Raw genomic sequence first — 19,850 nt, 5'->3', positions numbered from 1 at the left:
TAACCTTTTTCTACTCGAAACACTTAACGCCTATGAAATTTTTATAGTCCTCTGAGTAGCTAAGTATTTAAAATAAGTTTATAAATCATTTACTGATAATTAATAATAAAGAAATATATTTTAAAACAATTGTTACTTTTTTACCATTTATTGAAGTCTAAAGTGAATTTGTATAGTAATAGGATAGTATGCTTGTTTATTTTTTACATAAAGAATTAAATATTGGCTAAATATTTGAGCTGTGGGACAACAAGCATCTTCAGTGTTTCTCAGAGTTCATCAATATTTTGATTTTAAATCATCAGTGCCGAGAATGCCACACTGCATAAATGCATGGTACAAAATGGCAGAAGTGCATTTAAAGGCATTTCAGAAGTTACTGGAATTCTGTCCTAATATCAAGCCAAAATTCATTTAGTGGTTGCTCTTTGTGAAAATCAAGTCAGCAACTGAATCAAGAATAAAAAAAAAAAATCAAGCACTCACTCTAAAATGGCTTTATCCAAAGATATATTAATTTGATACTTACGTGCATTAGGAAAAAGTCTTTCTTTGTCTCTCATTATTAAACCATTGTTTCTGTAAGAGCAGAAAGCCTTGTATGTACAGTAAAAACAAACAAACACTGCAATCGCTAACACACGGTAGCTGTGAACTGAGTGGAGCTGGGTCCCACAGCATGCATTTGTCCTGAGTGGCTGGCGAGCACAGGACAAAGTGCATATATGTTGTTCAGACTTGAGGTCACAGGGAAGTCACTCACCCACCATGGGTGACTGGCACCTCAGTGTAGTGAGGAGCTACGGGCAGGCCTGCTTTTCGTCCTGCCCGGCTCTCGGCCACCGGCTAGCTTTACCCGAAATAATTACACGGAAACTGTATTCTTTTAAATACTGCCTGGCCCATTATTTTCAGCCTCTTACTCACATCTTGACTAACCCATATCTAATAATCTGTGTAGCACCACAAAGTGGTGCCTTACCAGGTAGATTCTAGCGTGCGTCCATCTTGGGCTGGAGCTTCATCGCATCTGGCATCTCTCTGAGGAGAGGCATGGCGGCCTGTCTAACTTAGGAGAGGCATAGCATCTGACTGAGCCATCTACCTCACTTCCTTCTTCCTGTTCTGTCTACTCCACCCACCTAAGGGCCGGTCTATCAGATGGGCCAGGCAGTTTCTTTATTAATTATCCAATGAAATCATCAGATAGATAGAAGACACACCTACATCATTTCCCCTTTTTCTGTTTAAACAAAAAAGAAAAGCTTTCATTTTAACATAGTAAAATTACATATAACAAAACAGTTATCATGCAAAAATTATAGTTACAATATTTATATCTACTTTATCTTTTATCATAACAAAGGAAAACTACTATAACTATCTATCTATTCTTCAGCTCCATCAAAGACTCCAGAAGAATACAATATTACCTAAGTAAATAAGAAATATGCAATTTCCATATAACTCTAGAAATGATAGAGACATCTCGCTGCCTGGACAGTCACCCAAAGTTCTTTTGTATTGTTGGGGCATCTATCTTCAGCCTATAGGCCCACAGTATGCAGCAGAGTTTCCCATGAAGCAGGAAATTTCAAAGACAGATCAGTCACTATCTGCTGTGTCCTGCAGAATGTCTCGCAGAGTCTTTCATGAATCAGGAACCCAAAGAGATCATCTCACCTCTAGGCAAGTTCAGCAGTCCTCTCTCTGAGGGTTCTCTGTGTCCAGTTTATGCAATAGTCCAGGCAAGAGCAGTTTCTTGCCCAAATGGCTATCAAACTCAATAAGGAGCCTCTTCGATGCCCATCTTCCTCTTGAAGTAGATTGGTGCTGCCAGGAGCAGACATGTCTCATTGTCATGAAAAACCCTAAGTTATTAAGACATTTAAAATGCAATATTCTGTAGTCTTTGGAAGATATGAAGTATGCCTATCTAACTGAAATATATCTCTATATATCTAGAAAATCTAACTAACATGACTACAAGCTTAACTATTATCAATGATTTTTCATTAGCAACCTATATTTCCTAATTATACATTACATTTTTAAATGAACTACACAATCACAATACCTTAATCGTTATTAGAAATACATATACATATAACAAAATAGACCTTAAATTTCTATCAATAAGGCAAAATTTATACCAATGTAAATTATTCATATCTATATCATCTCCCCCTTTAAATGTAAAAGAAATTTATAAACAATATTTGGGAATATGGACGTAGTTATTTCTCTCCAAACTGCTTCCTGCTGAATGGGGACGCTGTTAATCAGATCTTTCATGGTGTAACCTGTGTGCCAGGTGCATCTCAGTCATCAGTTGGGTGAAGTAATTTTCTGAAGGTGTTCACAGCAACCTTTCAGGAGGGCGTGGTCTATCATACCATATTGGGATAGAAGCAATCCAATGGGTCTCATTTTCTGTAAAAATAAAAGAATCTCTTTTCCAAAGTATCATATCCTTAGATCCAAATTCTAAAGTCAAGGTATTTTCAAGATATCTTTCTTGGATTAGTTCAGCAGCATTTGTAAACAAATATCTTTTAGCAGCTGTTGCTCCTTCCTCAGCATTCAAACAATTCAAAAAGAGCATAATAGCATACAGTATCAAGATTCTCTGTGTATATTCCATCTTTGTGCAGCTTTATTTTAACCTCTATTTCGTTTATTTTTACTTTTATTTTTTGAGACAGGTTCTCTGTATATCTTTGTCCTGGAATAACTCTGTAGACCAGGCTGTCCTTGAACTCTCAGAAATCCGTCTGTCTCTGCCTCCCCAGTGCTGGGATTAAAGGTGTGTGCTACAACACCTTGAACTCACAGAGATCTTTCCGTCTCTGCCTCCCAGGAATTCGGATTAAAGGTGTGTCCTGCCACACCTTGAAGTCACAGAGGTCAATCCACTTCTGCCCCTTGAAATCACAGAGGACAATCTACCTTTGCCTCTCAAGTGTTGGGATTAAAGGTGTGTACTACCACACCCAACTGCTTCCTTTTTTTTTCTTAAGAACTTTAATTTTTAGCCTGCATATATTTCCAACACATTGTAAACCATTTTGACTTTTCTTCGACTTTGAATCCTTCTTTTACTGTATATCTCTCTTTTTCTGACTATATGAGTCTTTAATTTACCAAACAATATCGGTAGGACTAGAGCCGTGGCTTTGACAGCTAGATCCAGCCCATTCCTTAGCTTTCCAGCCTCATGGCAGAGGTACTGGCTGTACCCATGTTTATCACCACAACTCTGTGGCGGTTCAAGGTCCCTGCCAGCAAGCAAGCTGCAGCAGTGTCAAACAACACTCAAAAGCTCCGTAGTCAGGACTGCCTGCTTGAAAGAGTCAGAGTTTGCCCTGGCAGGATGGCCCAGAAAGCCAGCATTTTAAAACAGCACAACTCTTTTCCTGCTACAGCTGAAAACTGAAAAGCATGCGTTCAGCTTTTCATCAACACCGTTTAAGTGTTTTGTGGCAGGACCTCTTAATGAGCCGCAGGGTTTTGCAGCTGAAGCTGAGTCAGGAAGCCTCTCTTAGATGAGAGCGCTTGCTCAGACCTGAGAAGTTGCTGTTATCAAGAAAACATGCTTTACTCTAGTCTTTCCCAAGCTTTCTCAAGCTATCTGTGGATCCAGTCATCCACGTGGGCGCCATTCTGTAGTGAGGAGCTACGGACAGGCCTGCTTTTCGTCCTGCCCGGCTCTCGGCCACCGGCTAGCTTTACCCGAAATAATTACACGGAAACTGTATTCTTTTAAATACTGCCTGGCCCATTATTTTCAGCCTCTTACTCACATCTTGACTAACCCATATCTAATAATCTGTGTAGCACCACAAAGTGGTGCCTTACCAGGTAGATTCTAGCGTGCGTCCATCTTGGGCTGGAGCTTCATCGCATCTGGCATCTCTCTGAGGAGAGGCATGGCGGCCTGTCTAACTTAGGAGAGGCATAGCATCTGACTGAGCCATCTACCTCACTTCCTTCTTCCTGTTCTGTCTACTCCACCCACCTAAGGGCCGGTCTATCAGATGGGCCAGGCAGTTTCTTTATTAATTATCCAATGAAATCATCAGATAGATAGAAGACACACCTACATCACCTCAGACTCAGGCTCACTGCACAATTGATTTTGAATTTTTGGTCCTTACATGTTCAGAAGTGTGTGTGTGTGTGTGTGTGTGTGTGTGTGTATGCATGCACACACACACATGAGGCGGGGGTAGGGGTGGGGTCTCTGTGTAGCCCTAGCTATCCAGGAACTCATTCTGTAAACCAGGCTGGTCTTGAACTCACAGACCCACCTGCCTCTCCCTCATGTTCAGAAAAGTTTTATTTGTGTCTAATTTCTTCTTGCAACCCCACCTTCAGTTATACGACCCCACTCCTTTTAAGACTATTAATGAACCACCAGAACTAACTGGAGTAACCCTGTGTTCTTGCAGATCCCTAGATGAGCAACTTAGTACCCCCACTCAGTCTCTGCTGGCCTGAGGGTCTGCTCTAGCTGCTTCTAAGAAGACCAGAAAGGGTTCTAAATGCTTTCCTGAGGCGGCCCTTCCTTGTGTGGCGGTCACCTAACCTTGGAATACAGAGGCTAAGGTTGGAGAGGCCCAGCGTTAGCTGTGGCTTCCCTGGCGTCTGACAGGAGATTACTGTTATCAGGGAGTTGCTCCAGGCTTTATCTGTGGACAAGTTGTGACCTGCTTGGGTTTTGTCTGAGTGTGGAGATTGTCCCAGGTCCCTGGCATTCCCACTTTCCACTCCACATTCTGTGATCCACATCTATACAGTCTGGAAAGGGTTGCCCAAACCCAGATGCACCAAGGATCCTCTTTTACATGTTCTGAGATCATGAGTGACAGTTTTCTGTTGGACTTGTCCCCTCCCCGTCCCTCTCTGGCCAGCCTGTTTTCACTCCCCCGACGACACACACCTGATTGGTACGTCCTGTTTGCCATATAAAGAGCCAGCTCTAGCCTTGGCTGCTTTGGGGTAGTATTTCCAAAGTGTGAGAAACCAGTCCCTGGAAACTTCAGCTGTTGCTGTTGCTGCAGGAGGAATTTATTACTCAATAATCTTGGCCCAAATCAGGTAGCTGTGTGGACAAGCTGTGGGCACTTTTCCTAATCACGCTGCCAGGGACACCTTGGCTGGCATCTCAGAGAGCCCAAGGCAGCGTATCTTTCCATCAAAGACTGACTAATTGCTGCTGAATCTTAGACATACCACTGAGGCCACAAAGACGCAGCCGGTAGATTTTACTTGCATAGCTCCTAGGGGAGGGGACAGCAGAAAATGCAGAGCCGATAATAAATCGCTCTTTGTGCCAGTCCCCTCCCATCCCCAAACCGCCGAGAGCACAGGGAGCCACCAGCATCTGGCAGACGGCAAATGCTGCCCAGAAATTTGGCAGGCGCTGACCAGTTGTAAACTTGTCTCTCTACAGTGTGTGGCTGCGACCTGGCCCAAGGAGGCTTCTTCATAAAGAACGGGGACTATCTGTGCACCCTAGACTACCAGAGGATGTATGGGACCCGGTGCCACGGCTGTGGGGAGTTTGTGGAGGGCGAGGTGGTCACTGCCCTGGGCAAGACCTACCATCCCAACTGCTTTGCCTGTACCATCTGCAAGTAAGTGACCTTCTTTCCCCAGCCTCTGGCTCCCTCCAATAGAAAAATGCTGGCTTTGGCCGCTGAAGCTTCTGACAGCCGCCTCTGGTCCTGAGTGGTACTAGGTCTTAAGGTAGCCCCTTCCCGACATGTCTCTCCTTGCCGTCTGCTCGTTCTCGATTAAAGCACAGTACAGTTGGAAAACTTTATCCGTATCCTCTGAACAGCAATGTGATAGCTGTTAAGTGACTAGACCCTGTTCCCAAAGGACCTGGACAACACAGTAGGGAAGGGGCAGGGACAGTTGCTTGGAAGGAAAATGCTCACCGGGGAATGCCGGCGATTCGGTGGGCCTGCTTCAGAAGGCCTCTTCTAGCTGGGTGTGGAGGTGTGTACCCGTAGTCTCAGCACTCAGAGTGAGGAGGGGGAGCCTAGGCATTCAAGATCAGGCTAGCCAACGTAGCAGGGCGCAGGGCTGCCTCTTTCCGAAGATGAAATGCTATCTTTACAGTAATTTGGCAATGACTCATGAGTCAAATCATTATTCTTTAGGTTAATTTTTTTTTTTTTGCAGGGGAGGGGGTGTTGTTTGTCTGTTTTTTTTTTTGAGACAGCGTCTCACTATACAGCTGTGACTGTCCTGGAACTCACCATGTAAACCAGGCTGGCCTCGAACTCAACAAGATCTGCCTACCTCTCAAATACTGGGGTTGAAGGCATGCATCCTGTGCCTGGCTATAGGTCTTTCTTTTAAAGACAGTTTTATTGGCTACTTGTTTGCATAGGGGCTAGAACTCCTGTCAGGTGCAACAGCAGGATTGGGGAATTGTGACAGAGACCAACAGTCTACGAAACCTAAAGAGACTCTCCTGGTTGATGTTTTAGGGAAAGCTGTGCCGGCTGCTGATTGCTGGGCATCTGTAGAACACATGATGGCATGTATGAAAATGATCAGTCTGAGGGAAGGAGGCTGACATGGGGGGGGTGCAGAGTGTGCTGTTGTTGTGTTTCAGGAGTCACATTATAAAAAGAAGATGACTTTGACTCTCTGGTACCATGGAGGATCATTGCATGGAAACGGGGTCCAGACTCAGGCCAGGTCAGCCAGACTCCGGGGTACTGCACGCAAAGGCATGCTTGTTGTCAGGACCTCACAAGAGCTGGCTCAGCCATGGATAGTGAGCCCCTGTTCTTCCCCAAGAATCTTGCTTGCCTCATCCAGGTCCTGTCCCTGAGTGGAGACCAAAGAGCCCACGTTTGTTGTGTTGTGTTTACGGGCCCTTACTCTCCGCACCGAATGGACTAGAGGCTTGTCCAGGGTTAGTAAATGAAGTGCAGTAAGAGGTCACTCACAGCACCAGAGTATAGTTTTAATTATTAACACAGTTCTAAGTCAGGTTGACAAAGGCTGTCCCTGCCTGTGGCCTCTCTTTATCTGTCCCGTGCAAACGGACAGTACCACTTCAGAGAGGGGGACACTGATCTCCTGAGGACTTTCAACATTCGAAGACCTGAGACTATAATATTCCCCCACACCCTTAATGACTGGACCAATCATATTAGTGGTATTAGGTCAAGATGTACCCGTGAGTGTTTATTATGCTTCATTATCAGTGTTAGGCCTTGGAGAGACGAGTTAAGGGGCTGTGAACGTGCAGAGGGTCAGAAGGCTTGGTTTTGCACCAAACTGGCAGCTTCTGGCCCATTCGTGTTGTCTGGTCTGGTGAGTTCCACATTTCCTGATTGACCAACTCCCACGTTAGAAAGCTCACATTGATGAAGAGCTATTGGTAAAATGACTCATTGAGAGTAGCAAGCACCCAGAGTTCCTGCAGAAGGTGTGCTGTGTACTGTTACTGATGAGCCTAGCTGGGAAGGAACTTGTCTGTTTGAAAGGAGACTGCTAGTGATTTTTTTTAAATTTGTTCTATGTTATGTGTATAAATGCTTTACCTGAATGTAGGCCTGCTGTGTGCATGCCTGGTGCCTATAGAGGTCAGAAAAGGCAGCGGATCCCCCTGAAACTGGAGTTACAGATGGCTCTGAGCGGCCATGTGGATATTAGGAACCTGGGTCCTCTGCAAGGACAAGTGCCCTTAACCACTGAGCAATCTCTCCAGGCTGCTGATTCTCAAACATGTTTATAGTGGCCTGGCCTATCACCTGTGGCTTATGAGAGACTGGGGTCCCCACTGCTTTGCAAATTCATATGTCCAAAACGGACAAAATCTAATTCAGTTTAGCTACCAAAAACCACAGGGGACAAAAAGGTTCCTGCTTTTCCTGTAAGCATTCCTCTTAGGGATGTGCACCGAACTTCAGTGGGAATCATGGCATTTAAAACAGGTTTTTTTTTTTTTCATGAAGAATCTCCTCATGGAAGTCACTACTCTGTGGGCTCTGAGGCGATTTGTGCCAACACCCCCCCCCACACACACACACACACACACTGTAGAGTGGAACTAAATCACGCTACTTTCCTGTCAGGGAGCCTCTTCATCTCATAATGAAGCACATGTATTTGTTTGGCCCGTGACCAGCTGGCAGGCTTAGGCATGGCTACATTTCAAACATTCATGCTGGTGCGCCTCCAAGAAATCAATTTGTACCAGAGGGGGAGCGGGCAAGGAGAAAGAAAAGGGAATGAAATCGCTGGAATGACTTTGAGGGCAAATGTCTTTCTGTCTCCAGGCGCCCGTTCCCACCCGGAGACCGAGTCACATTCAATGGGAGAGACTGCCTTTGTCAGCTCTGTGCCCAGCCGATGTCTTCCAGCCCTAACGAAGCCACCTGCTCCAGCAGTAAGTGTACCGCGACCACTACCAGAAACACCTTTGTGGTTCAAAGGTGGCTCAGGAAGATGCCTTCCCTTGGAAAAGTCCTATTCGCTGGCACCAAGTGTAGTCCTATCTAGACATTTTTACCCGTGTGAAAAAAACATTGCGCAGTGTTTACTGAAACCCAGGAAGAGAACAGCATTGTCATTGTATCAGAAAGACTCAGATGGAATTAGACGTCAGGCTATCCATTTTGACAGCCAGCCAGGGAAAATAGTTATGAAACTTTACATTTATTTGATCTTTAATGACTTCCCAAAATGGTGTCATCCTTCATGCTGAAGATGTAACCTTGGGCCAAATGAATTCTCTCACCCTCAGGAGGTTTGCTTCCTAGAGAAAGAATGTAGACAAATTCCCACAGAAAATACCTAATATGTGAAGAAAGCCGATGTGTAAGATAAGGTTTTCTTTATGTGGGGCCATCAGAGAAGGCCTGTGTGGAAGGCGACACTTACGTATGTATACATTTATCAGGGGATCTGAAATTCTCTATGAGGAGATTTCATCTATGGGAATCCAGGGAGAACACCCCCATAATAGACTCTTTCTGAATACACTGGGCACAATGTTGGACAGATCAATTAGTAACTATTATCGTCAATATATTCTGGCCCTGGGGACTGAACTGGGAAGTCGTTTCAGCTCTTCCCTGGGGCATCAGGAAATGAGCCCAGTATGTGCCTTCGTGTCTGTGGATTCCTGACAGCCCAGGGGAGACCTGGAATAAATATCCCCTCTCCCCTTCCTCTAGCTCTCTGAGTCCTAGTACCTAAAGTAAGGTCACCATCTTCTATCCTGGACAGCTCCTACACGGTTTATAGCAGCAAGCCCAAATCTTCCCATTACTGTGGAAATCTTTCTCTTTACTACAAATAAGAATGTTCTGACCACTCGCATAGAGGCCAGATTTTGAGCATTGGGAGGAAAAAAGAAAATATTGTATGTACACACAAGAGACTGAACAGGTGTGTTTTTATGACCTACCACGAGGGGGCAGCAGCGTGGTAGGAACCCAGTAGATTGTTGTTCTAAGACCTGGTTAGAGCTATGGTGTGTGAGTCTTCAGGTCTCTCAGGGCTCTTACTACTCTGCTCAAGAGGAACAGTTGGCCACTTTTGAGCCACCTTGGGTGGAACTGCTCACCCCATCTTCTAGCAGGGTTTAGTTGGAAAACACATTAGTAGAAGCTTTAGAGGACTTCCTCTGATGACCTGGGAGAGGCTGTGCTCCCATGAGGCACTGGGGAGGTCCTGTAGGTCAACCTAGGTAGGCTCAAGGTCATGTTCAAGGTCACCGACAGGTGAGAGCAGATGCCAGTCTTCTGACCCCTGGATGTTTGTTTTCTCATTTGCTTTATCAAGTACTCTCAATTGTTTAGTTTAAGGAAACAAAAGCAGATTCTTATAAAATAGCTTCCACTCACCTCAAGCCATGCAATTGGGAACATGCTCCATCGTGTGATCATAGTTCTATCAAAATTTATATATATATATATATATATATGGTTCTATCAAAATTTTTATATATATATATATGTCTATGCCTTTGGACCAGTGTGTGAGTTTCTGCTTTAGCTGATGTCTGCTGCACAGAGAAACTTCTCTGGTAAGGTCCGAGCACTGCACTAATCTATGGTATAGAGATACAAGTGTAAAAGTCAATGTGGTACTGTGTACTATCATTTACCAGGATAGTATCAGTAAATTCTCCCATGGAACCTATGAGCTCCCAGCCATGATTTCTCAGCCAGATTTATAGTACCAGGCTATTGGTGGAAGTTCCCACAGCAGCTCCCAAATAAACACACTGAAGCTTAATATTAATTACAAATGCTTGGCCAATAGCTCAGGCTTGTTACTAGCTAACTCTTACATTTAAATTAATCCATATGTCTTATCTATGGCTTTTCTATGTGGCTTGGTACCTGTTCTCAGTACAGCATGCCCATCTTGCTTCTCTCTGTGTCTGCTCATGACTCCAGACTCTACCCTTCTTCCTCCCAGCATTCTCAGTTTGGTTCTCCTGCCTAACCTTAGCCTGTTCTGCTACTAGCCAGTCAGCTTCTTTATTAAACCAGTCATGGCAACATACAGTCACACAGTGTAAAGGAGTATTCCAAACCAGGCATGCGTTGCCTCCTGTGGAGTGGGCCTTGAAACCAATCCCGAAGTACAACTGGTTACTCCTACAACAGCCATGCTGCTATTGTATGCACTCATGGGCATGTCTTGCTATGCTAGTATTGTATCTCACAGGACTCACAGCTAGTTATTTATGATATACCCATAAAAATTAAGTATCAAAATGTAACTTATGCCCAGATCACAGGGATCCTCCAAGACCACCATGGAGACCCAATCCTGTATGTAAAAGCAAAGAGCCTCTATTCAAGCTTGACCTCGGACCTTACATCTACCTGACTGCATAGACAGTGGTCAACAAGTCCATCTGGCCATCTGTCTGGTTGAGAGCAGAGTGCCCAGCCCGGGTGGGGTAGGATTTTTATCATATTAGAGGTTGCAGGTGAGGGGACTTTCAGGGATCAGGACCCTGATTGCCTGACACGTGTCTAGGGATCTTGGCAAAAGGGGAATAGCTGTGTGCTGGGTTTAGGGACATCTGGTGATCTTATCTAATCTCACCTAATGGTTGGGATGTTCCCCTTAGATGCTGGCCCTCCCTGGGTGGTGTCAGCTTATGGCTTTTCCTGGAACCCAGTACTGCCTGCCAGTAAAACCGAGAAACTCAGGCCTGCTTTTCAGCTGAGTTTTATTAAGTGTCATGGCAGCTGTGTGGCCCCACTGTAACCAGCTTAAAAAAAAAAAAAACGTGGTTTAGTACCAGCTGTAATGATTCAGCCACACAACATGGCTGACACTTCTGGGTTCCAAAGCCACGCATGTGAGCATGGTTGCTCACATATGTATGACACAGCTGCGTGAGTCCTTGCACGCGTGCGTGAGCCCCATCATCTGTGTATGACGCAGCCACGTCATCCCCGTGTGCCTGCACTACACAGCCTTTAAAAGCTCGACATGCCACCTTCAAGCTCGCTCTCTCTCTCTGCACACTGACCTCACCAGGCCTGTACACCTGCTCCCCATAAACTCCTAAGCGGGTTGTTCCGTGCTCCACGTTCCTTCTCACTCCCGCCACGTAGTTTCGCTAGCTTTAACCATATTGCTTATGTAAAAATCTTTGGGTCAGATTTTATCCTCTGCTTTTACTGAATGAAATCCCACCACAGTGCAACTGTTTCATCTGAAACATTTTTGTTATTAAGACGTGCTTATCTGTTTAGACCAAAAGGTGTGGCTAGGTCGTGAGGGCATCTACGAAGGAGAGCTCATATCTGGTCATACACACGCAAAGTCCCCAGTCTAAGCAGGCCCACGGATTCTAGAGTACTGGGAATTTTCAGCAGCTTTCTGAACGTCGCTGGCACGTAATCAGACAACATTTGGTTGCTATTTGTAGTTCTCCAAGAACTGTCTCAACTTCGAAACTATTCTGCTATGACAGCCATTTCTATCTTTAAAAAGAAAAAAAAAAAGACTTTTTATACTTGGCAAGAGGCTTCCTGAGAAGCAGAGCCTGACTCTTCTGGTATGAAAGTCCCCTCGTTAGTGTTCACAGCCTCTGAGCTCCACCAGTGAGCCATGGCCCCTCTGGCCTTCAGGCTGGAGCCTCTGAACTGTCTCAGCTGCTCTGTGTATCCTGTGGCTGGTGTCCCCTCATCGCTCAGTGGGAAGCAAAGACCATGGGAGCCTGGCAGAGGCAAGCAGGGGGGAAAAGGAAGCCTCAGAGGCAATAAAATTATCTGAAATAATCTGTCCCCTGTTTACCAAATAAAGAAAGGCAGCATTTCTGCCCAACTGCCCTGTGTCTGTCCCTTCTGTGCCATTCTGACCTCTGTGTTTCTTTGTGTCTGTGTACATGTGCACATGTGTGTGCAAGTACATGTGTGTACATGTGCACATAGAGGCCAGAGGACAGCCTCAACTGTCATTCCTTAGGTGCTGCCTAACTTGTTTTTTAAATTAGAATCTCTTGCTGGGATTGTAAGCCCATACCACCACACCCAGCCTTTCTTACATGGATTCTGGGGAGTTGAACTCAGGTCTTGATGCTCGCAAAGGGAGTGCTTTACCGACTGAACTACAACCCCAGCCCTCCCCCTCTTTGCTGCTTCTTTCTGTATTCTTACCCTGAGCTCTGATTGTCTTCTAAGTATTCATGTAGTGCTTACGGTATGCCAGGAATGCTACTCCATTGCCCCAAATTAGCTCCAAGCACTCACATGGTCTCAAATTGAGGCGATAATAAAAGGTCCCTACAGGGCTGTGGGGCATTATAATTAAACTCTTGCACTAGCAGGTTCGTGCTTTTTAAAAGCTTTGATGGACAGAATAGTCTTGACCTCGAAGCCTGCTGCCACTCCATCCTCCTGAGTTCACTAGCAGCTAAGGGACTAGATTCTCACGCTTAAAGAGCTGGGGAGGGGGGCAGACGAGCATTTCCTCCCAGCTCCTGTCTATCTCAGGTACCCAAACAGGAGTGGGCTGCTACACTCGGCCTCCCACCTCAAAGGATGTCTGACTGGAGTCTGATTGTGTGTGGGTTTGGTGGATTGGCATGAGAAGCACCCACACAAATGCATCCAAGCCCGTCTTTCTGTTTCCCCTCCTCTACACAGACCTCTGTCTATAGGTCTGTCAGCTTGCAGTTGGAACTCAGCCAGGTAGCAGGGCAGGCTCTGATTGGACAGGATTGAAATCAGTTCAGATAGAGTGGTACTTTGCTTTCCAGAGTAGGGAGACATTCTCAGTTCCTTGACTTCTCCCATTGGTGAACATCTTTCCATAGTTGTGAGATAAATTTCAGTTCTATTTATGTTCCCTCTGCAAGCATGTGCAGGTTGGGGGGCCTTGTCTTCTGCAGCACCTAGTGACAGAGGCCATGGAGAACTCTTACCTGGGCAGGCTCCTGGCTCTGCAGCTCACTGGCAGCCTCCACCCGTCCGTCCTCCACTACCCCTCCTCTGGATAGACGGATAGTAGGCCTTCTTCACAGGATTCCATGAGTAACCGCTTCAGAATCCTGGCCAGTTATAACTGACAGTCCCATTAACAGGTTATTGTGCAGGCAGTGACTTCTGAGTTTTTGTGGCGTGTATCTACCTTTGTAGATTGGCCCTTTGTCATTTGTTTGTCACGACAGATGCGTTATCCATTCACGTGACATTTTCTACCAACAAGCACGGTGGTCCAGGGAGATGGCTCAGCATATAATACTGCACAGACAGGAGGACCTGCGTTCACATCCCCAGAACCCACATGGAAAGCTGGGCATGGTCACACACATGTGTCTGTACCAGTACCACGAGGAGGAGCCGAGACAGGATGCCTGGGGCTTGCTGGCAAGCAGCCTAGGCTCAGGTTCCATGAGAGACCCTGCCTCCAGGGAATAAGTCAAGGCTAATAGAGCAGGGCATGGGTGTCCTCCTCCAGCTTCCACTGTGTACATAGGTACCTGAGCCCACACACACGCACATATATCACATGTGTACTCATGCACATGCTCATGCATGCACACAAACCCACATGCACAAATACACACACATACACACATGCTTACATGCACTTATGCACACACACATACATGAACACATACACATGCACATACACACACGTACATGCACTCACTTGCACATGCACACATGTTCATATGCTCTCACACATCATGCACACACACACGTCCAGTATGGTGGTGAAGAGTTGAATGCCTCCATTCCTTACTGGCTCTGCCTCCTCCTTCCCACATAGCTTCATGTGTGCTGTTTGATGTCTCAGACTCCAGTTCCTCCGTCTGCAGACCTGCAAACAGCTCCTCCAGGGAAGATCCAATGAGATGCTGCTTCATTAGAAAAGCAGGGCTCGCTGAAGCAGAGCAGGCTTTGTTGTTCAGGGTTCTGCAAAGGGACCTTGGGATGGGTCCAGGTCTTGGGAGGTCTTGAGGGGACTGGCACCCGGCCACTCCTCAGGATTGTCACCGAGGGCATTAGTAGATGAGACCACTGTTCCAGAAAGATCAAGGCAGTAATGGGGACGTTGAATTCAAAGTCAGTTATACTGAGTCGGAAATCAGGGCTGGAGAGACACTGTAATATGTGTATGCGGTATATGGTCATGTGGTTACAAGAGATGCCCGTGACAAAAGGTGATCAGGATGAATGAATGGGCGTGGTAGAGAAAGGTCCAGGGGGCCATTCATTTAGCCATCCAACCAACGCTCCACTAAGACCCTTCTAGGTGCCACTTAAAGTCTTCACTACGTATCTAGCATGTTGTATCTCTAGGATTCACTTACCCAAACTGAGAAACTGTGGGCATGTGAGTACACTGTGGACTCATCTTAATTCTCTGATGCATTCTTGCTTCTCCCAAGGTAGCAGTGACTTAGGCAAGGTCTGCTGCAGAGAAATCCTCAGCAAGTAATCTGCAAATTGAACCACAGCTTTTTCTCTATGAAACTAACTCTAGCCTTCACTTTATTTTTATTTTTTAGATGTATGTGAATGAATGTATGGTATATGTGGTATGTGCACGTGCATGTGTATGTATGTATGCATGTGTATGTGTATGCATGTGTGTGGTATATGCAAGTATGTATGTGTTGTATATGCAAGTATGTATGTGGTGTGTTTGTATATGTTTGTATGTTTATGTGTGGTATATGTGTGTATATGGTGTATGTATGTATGTGGTGTGTTTGTATATGTTTGTATGTTTATGTGTGGTATATGTGTGTATATGGTGTATGTATGTATGTGTGGTGTGTGCCCATGTGTGTGTATGGTATATGTACATGTATATGTGTGTATGGTGTATTCATGCATGTATGTGTGGTATATGTGTATGGTGTATATATGTGTGATATATGCATGTGTATGCATGTTTGTATGTGTTGGGGGTTTTATGTTCACATTTGTGAGGATGTATGTGTGTGTGCATGTTCATGTGTGTGACGATATATACACATAGGTGGTTTATGGTCATATGTGTGAAAATGTGTATGTGTGTTTTGGAGGTTTTATGTTCATGTACATAAAGACATGTGTGTGTATGGACATGCAGAGTTATAGATCAGCCTTCAGTGCTGTTCCTCGGGAACTATCTACGTTTTTTGTTTGTTTGTTTGGTTGGTTGGTTGGGGTTTTTTTTTGGTTTTTTTTGAGACAGGGTTTCCCTGTAGTTTCTATAGCCTGTCCTGGAACTAGCTCTTGTAGACCAGGCTGGCCTCGAACTCAGAGATCCGCCTGCCTCTGCTTCCTGAGTGCTGGGATTAAAGGCGTGCGCCACCACCGCCCGGCTTTACTTTGTTTTTTGGAGACAGGATCTCTTACTGGGTGGGATGTGACGTTCACTGTTTAGTTTTCTGAGCAGTGAGCATGGGCATGGGTGGGGCACCTACCTTTCTATCCCCACACACCCAGCTTTCTGCACGGGTGTCAAGACTTGAGCTCGGGTCTTATTGCTGGCACAGCTAATACTCTGCCTACTGATCCCCTCCCCACTCAGCTCCTTAATGGATCCTCAAATTAATGGAGCAGAGAGATGCCTGATCCTATAAACACTAAGAACCACACCTAACACTGGCTAAAGTCACCTTGAGAAGCCATGTCTGTGAACACTGGCTTAAGGAATCTGAATTGGAAGCCTGGCAGGCACAATTTGTCCCTATTTATGAAAACCCTGACCAAAGTAACCCCAAGTTCATAAGCATCTGTCACAGGGAAGAAGGATGGGCTGGCATGCCCGTGCCAAATCCAACTCTGAGGACTTAGCAGTGGCTACTGCCACAGCTGCCCAGCTGCCCTGGTAAAGGCTGATGATGTGTTGCTGTCATAGGCCACCGGAGTGTGCTTCCTGTGCTGTGTTGTTTTCCAAAGACAATAAACACTCCACTTAAAATAGCCGGTCAGAGGCTGCTCTCCAGTCAGTCAGTCAGTCAGAGGCTGCTCTCCAGTCAGTCAGTCAGAGGCTGCTCTCCAGTCAGTCAGTCAGAGGCTGCTCTCCAGTCAGTCAGTCAGTCAGAGGCTGCTCTCCAGTCAGTCAGTCAGAGGCTGCTCTCCAGTCTGTCAGTCAGAGGCTGCTCTCCAGTCTGTCAGTCAGAGGCTGCTCTCTAGTCGGAGGCTGCTCTCCAGTCAGAGGCTGCTCTGGCTCGTGATGTTTCCACCGTGGCTATCAAGACAGCAGAGGAAAGAGCTGGCCACAGCAGGAGATGGTTCTGGAAGGTCTGGTTCAAGGTTGTACAGTCAGACAACACATAAGCCTTTCACAATCGTCCCGTGACATTTTTAGCTTCTGTGATTAAGTCATTAATAGCACTGAGCCCCCTTTCCATAGGGTGGGAGCACCCAGCACCTACCTGGAGTAACTGACTCTCCCATGTCTTCATATCTCACGGTGCTTTTCTGCCTGATGACAACATCATGCCTAGAAGTTTAGAACCACTTAAAAAATAATTTCCCGGACTAGGGAGATGGCTCAGCAGCTAAGCCTGCTTGCTACACTTGCGGGAGACCCTAGTTCCGTTCCCAGCACCCTTAGAGGCAACTCACAACCGTTTGCAACTCCAGTTCTGGGGGATCTGACACCGGCTGACCCCTGTGGGGACCTGCATGTACATGGTACAGGTAAACATACACATTCACACACATACGCACATAAACAAATGTAATCCTGAGAATAATCCCTGAATAGCACTTAGCTTAACAAACGTGTAGCTTTGCATTCTGGGTTGTGCTCTTATTTGTTCAGTTTGGTTTGTTTCTGAGACTGGGTCTTGCTGTGCAGCCCAGGATGGCCTGGAACTCTGGGACTCTAGGTAGTTCTTCTTGCTTCTGCCTCTCAGCCGTGGTGGCACAGGCGACACCACCATGCCTAGCTCTTATCCCTCTGCTCATGTTGATCCCGTACCCATGGCACCTGCTAAGACATAGAAAAGGGAAACTATGGAGTCAGTGGTTTAAATAAGAAACATAGACTTGGACCAGGCCTTATTTGTCAACTCCCAGGTGTCTAATTTGGGACCTGGCAATGTCCTGTAGCTTGGATGGAGGTGAAGGTCAGAATCCAGCAATACCCACTCGATAGACAGACGAGATAAATGATGGTGGAGACTCTTTGGTCAAGGAAAAATTTTCAGATACCTTAAGGATGTTGAAATTCCGGGTCAGCTCTGATGATAAAAAGCAGAAGGAAAATCTAGACTATTTTAATCTGTGTTTCTCAAGAGAAAGGACCTGTGTTAGTTTGCTTTCTGTTACTGTGATACACACCATGAGTAAAAGCAGCTTGGGGAGACAGGTTAGAGCCAGGGAAGCCAGGGCGGGTGCTCAAGGCAGGAACCTGGAGGCAGGAACTGAAGCAGAGACCATGGCGGGGCCTGCTTACTGGCTGGCTCTCCATGGCTTGCCTAGCCCATGGGCAAACCCATCCAGTGGTACCACCCACATAGGCCAGGTCCTCCCATATCAATCAGTAATCAGGAAAACGTTCCACAGATTTGCCCACAAGCCAATCTGATGGAAGCTGTTTCTCAATTGAGGTTCCTTCTTCACAGATGGATCCAGCTGTGTCAAGTTGACAAAACAAAACAAATTACAGCACAGGACCTTTGAGGGCCAGACTAGAAACCAAGATGTGCTTAGTCACTACAGGCCTGAGAAGGGTGACTCCAGACGCTAGGACCCTTCAGAGGCTCAGCACCTTAGCCAATGGGAGCTGGCTCTCCCCTGCAGCAGGCAGTCACCTAACGCTCCCAGCAGCTGTTCTCATGAGGGGATTCACATGTGGGCAGTTCGTGCTCTACCAGACTCTTGTGCATATTTCATTCTCCTCTCAATTCCCTCTCTCCAGATTTCCTCCGCCGAGCTCTCGATTACGTCTCTATATCCGCCTATCCTCTTCTCGAATCTATCCTCTATTATCTCTCTCTCTCTCTCCTCTCTTCTCTCTTCTCTCTCTCCTCTCTTCTCTCTTCTCTCTCTCTTCTCTCTCTTCTCTCTCTCTTCTCTTTCTCTTTCTCTCAGAATAACTTTCTTTTGACTCTTCTGTCATCATTTAATATCAGAAGATTGGGAAATCTGTGCCCTATTGGAACAATAAAATTTATTAAAAACTGAGAACCTTGCATTAGCCAAACCTTGGAACTTAAATTTGTGTTTTTTTCCCTTTGAGTGCTGGTGAGGGATGAAGTACCTCTATGGACTGTCTATGAATAAGATGTCTTGTAGGGTCTCCTAAGTCTTGATTTTCTATTAATAGCAACCTCAATATAGCCATAAACATATTGGATATTTTTTATGAAAAATTCTATTTATTTTTATTCTTATTCTAAAAAATATTTCTGGGAATCTTCCAGAAACATAGCCGAGGAAAAGTTTGAATGCTATAATAAATCATATAAATGAACTTAAAGACAAAAAAAAAATCTCATGATCATCTCAATAGTTGCAGAAAAGGATTTTGATAAAAATCCAACATCCTCTTGATAAAAGTCCTAGCTAGAGTAAGGTTGGAGTTATGATACTTCAAAATAATAAAGGCAATATAAACAAACCTATAGTCAGCATCATCCTAAGCAGAGGGAAAAATTGAAGTTGTCCCGTTAAAATTAGGAACAGGGCAGCGCTGTTGTTTCTGCTCCTCTTCACGATACGCTGGAAGTCTTGGAGCAGTGAGGTGAGAGAGTCAAATGGGAAAAGAAACCAAGTGTGGTGTTCAAAGATGGTGTGATGGTGTGTATCAGGGACGCAAAGCCTCCACCGGGAAACTCCTAGGACGATTGCTACATTCTGCAAAGTTGATACAAAGTTAACATGTAAAAACCAGTAGCCTTTCTATACAGCAATAACAAACACACTGAGACCTTCCTAGGCTCCAATGGACAGTCTCAGTCCTTAGCCACACAGATGAGCCTCCTTAAACTTAAACAGGTTAAATATCAAAGTATGAAGCCAAGGATTTGGGAAAGGGGCAGATCGATCCATGCTCCCTCCTGGATCTCACTTTCAGATTTCTGATTCAGAGGTAAGTGGGCAATAGGCACAGAGTCTACTGCCAGGAAACAATCCTTCCTACAAAGATGTTCTTGGCACCCAAGCTCTCCTGTTTACCACCATCGCGTTCAGCACTGATGCGTTTTAAAAAAACTAAAGGTCTAGGAAGGGGTCCTAGTCTGTGTGCCAGGAAGCGCCCACCTTCCTGAGTTAGCCTAGGTGTGTAGAAAGCAGCAGGTCTGGGACCGGGTGGGGAAGGATGCTTGGCAGTTTGGTTTCCTGTGGTTCTCCATGGCCTCATGAACTCAGCCTTCTTTTCCAGAGAAA

At 45.6% G+C, this 19,850-nt stretch overlaps 1 protein-coding gene across 3 annotated transcripts in view; it reads left to right on the top strand.

Moving 5' to 3' along the window:
* Positions 1 to 19,850, top strand: part of Ablim1 (actin binding LIM protein 1) — a 170,188-nt gene that overhangs the window by 48,877 nt on the left and 101,461 nt on the right. For 2 of the 3 annotated variants that reach the window (XM_038317700.1, XM_038317703.1), the window contains exons 3-4: positions 5,456 to 5,639; positions 8,310 to 8,419. In XM_038317700.1, the coding sequence (XP_038173628.1) occupies positions 5,456 to 5,639; positions 8,310 to 8,419 (294 nt within the window). Of the gene's footprint in view, positions 1 to 5,024; positions 5,101 to 5,455; positions 5,640 to 8,309; positions 8,420 to 19,850 lie in introns of those variants that run through there. The other variant, XM_038317701.1, reaches the window with a different exon arrangement.

This window comes from Arvicola amphibius, chromosome 1 (genome assembly GCF_903992535.2).
Source record: "Arvicola amphibius chromosome 1, mArvAmp1.2, whole genome shotgun sequence".
NCBI lineage: Eukaryota > Metazoa > Chordata > Mammalia > Rodentia > Cricetidae > Arvicola > Arvicola amphibius.
The sequence above is the reverse complement of the archived record's forward strand: the minus strand, read 5'-3'. Positions and strand labels throughout refer to the sequence as shown.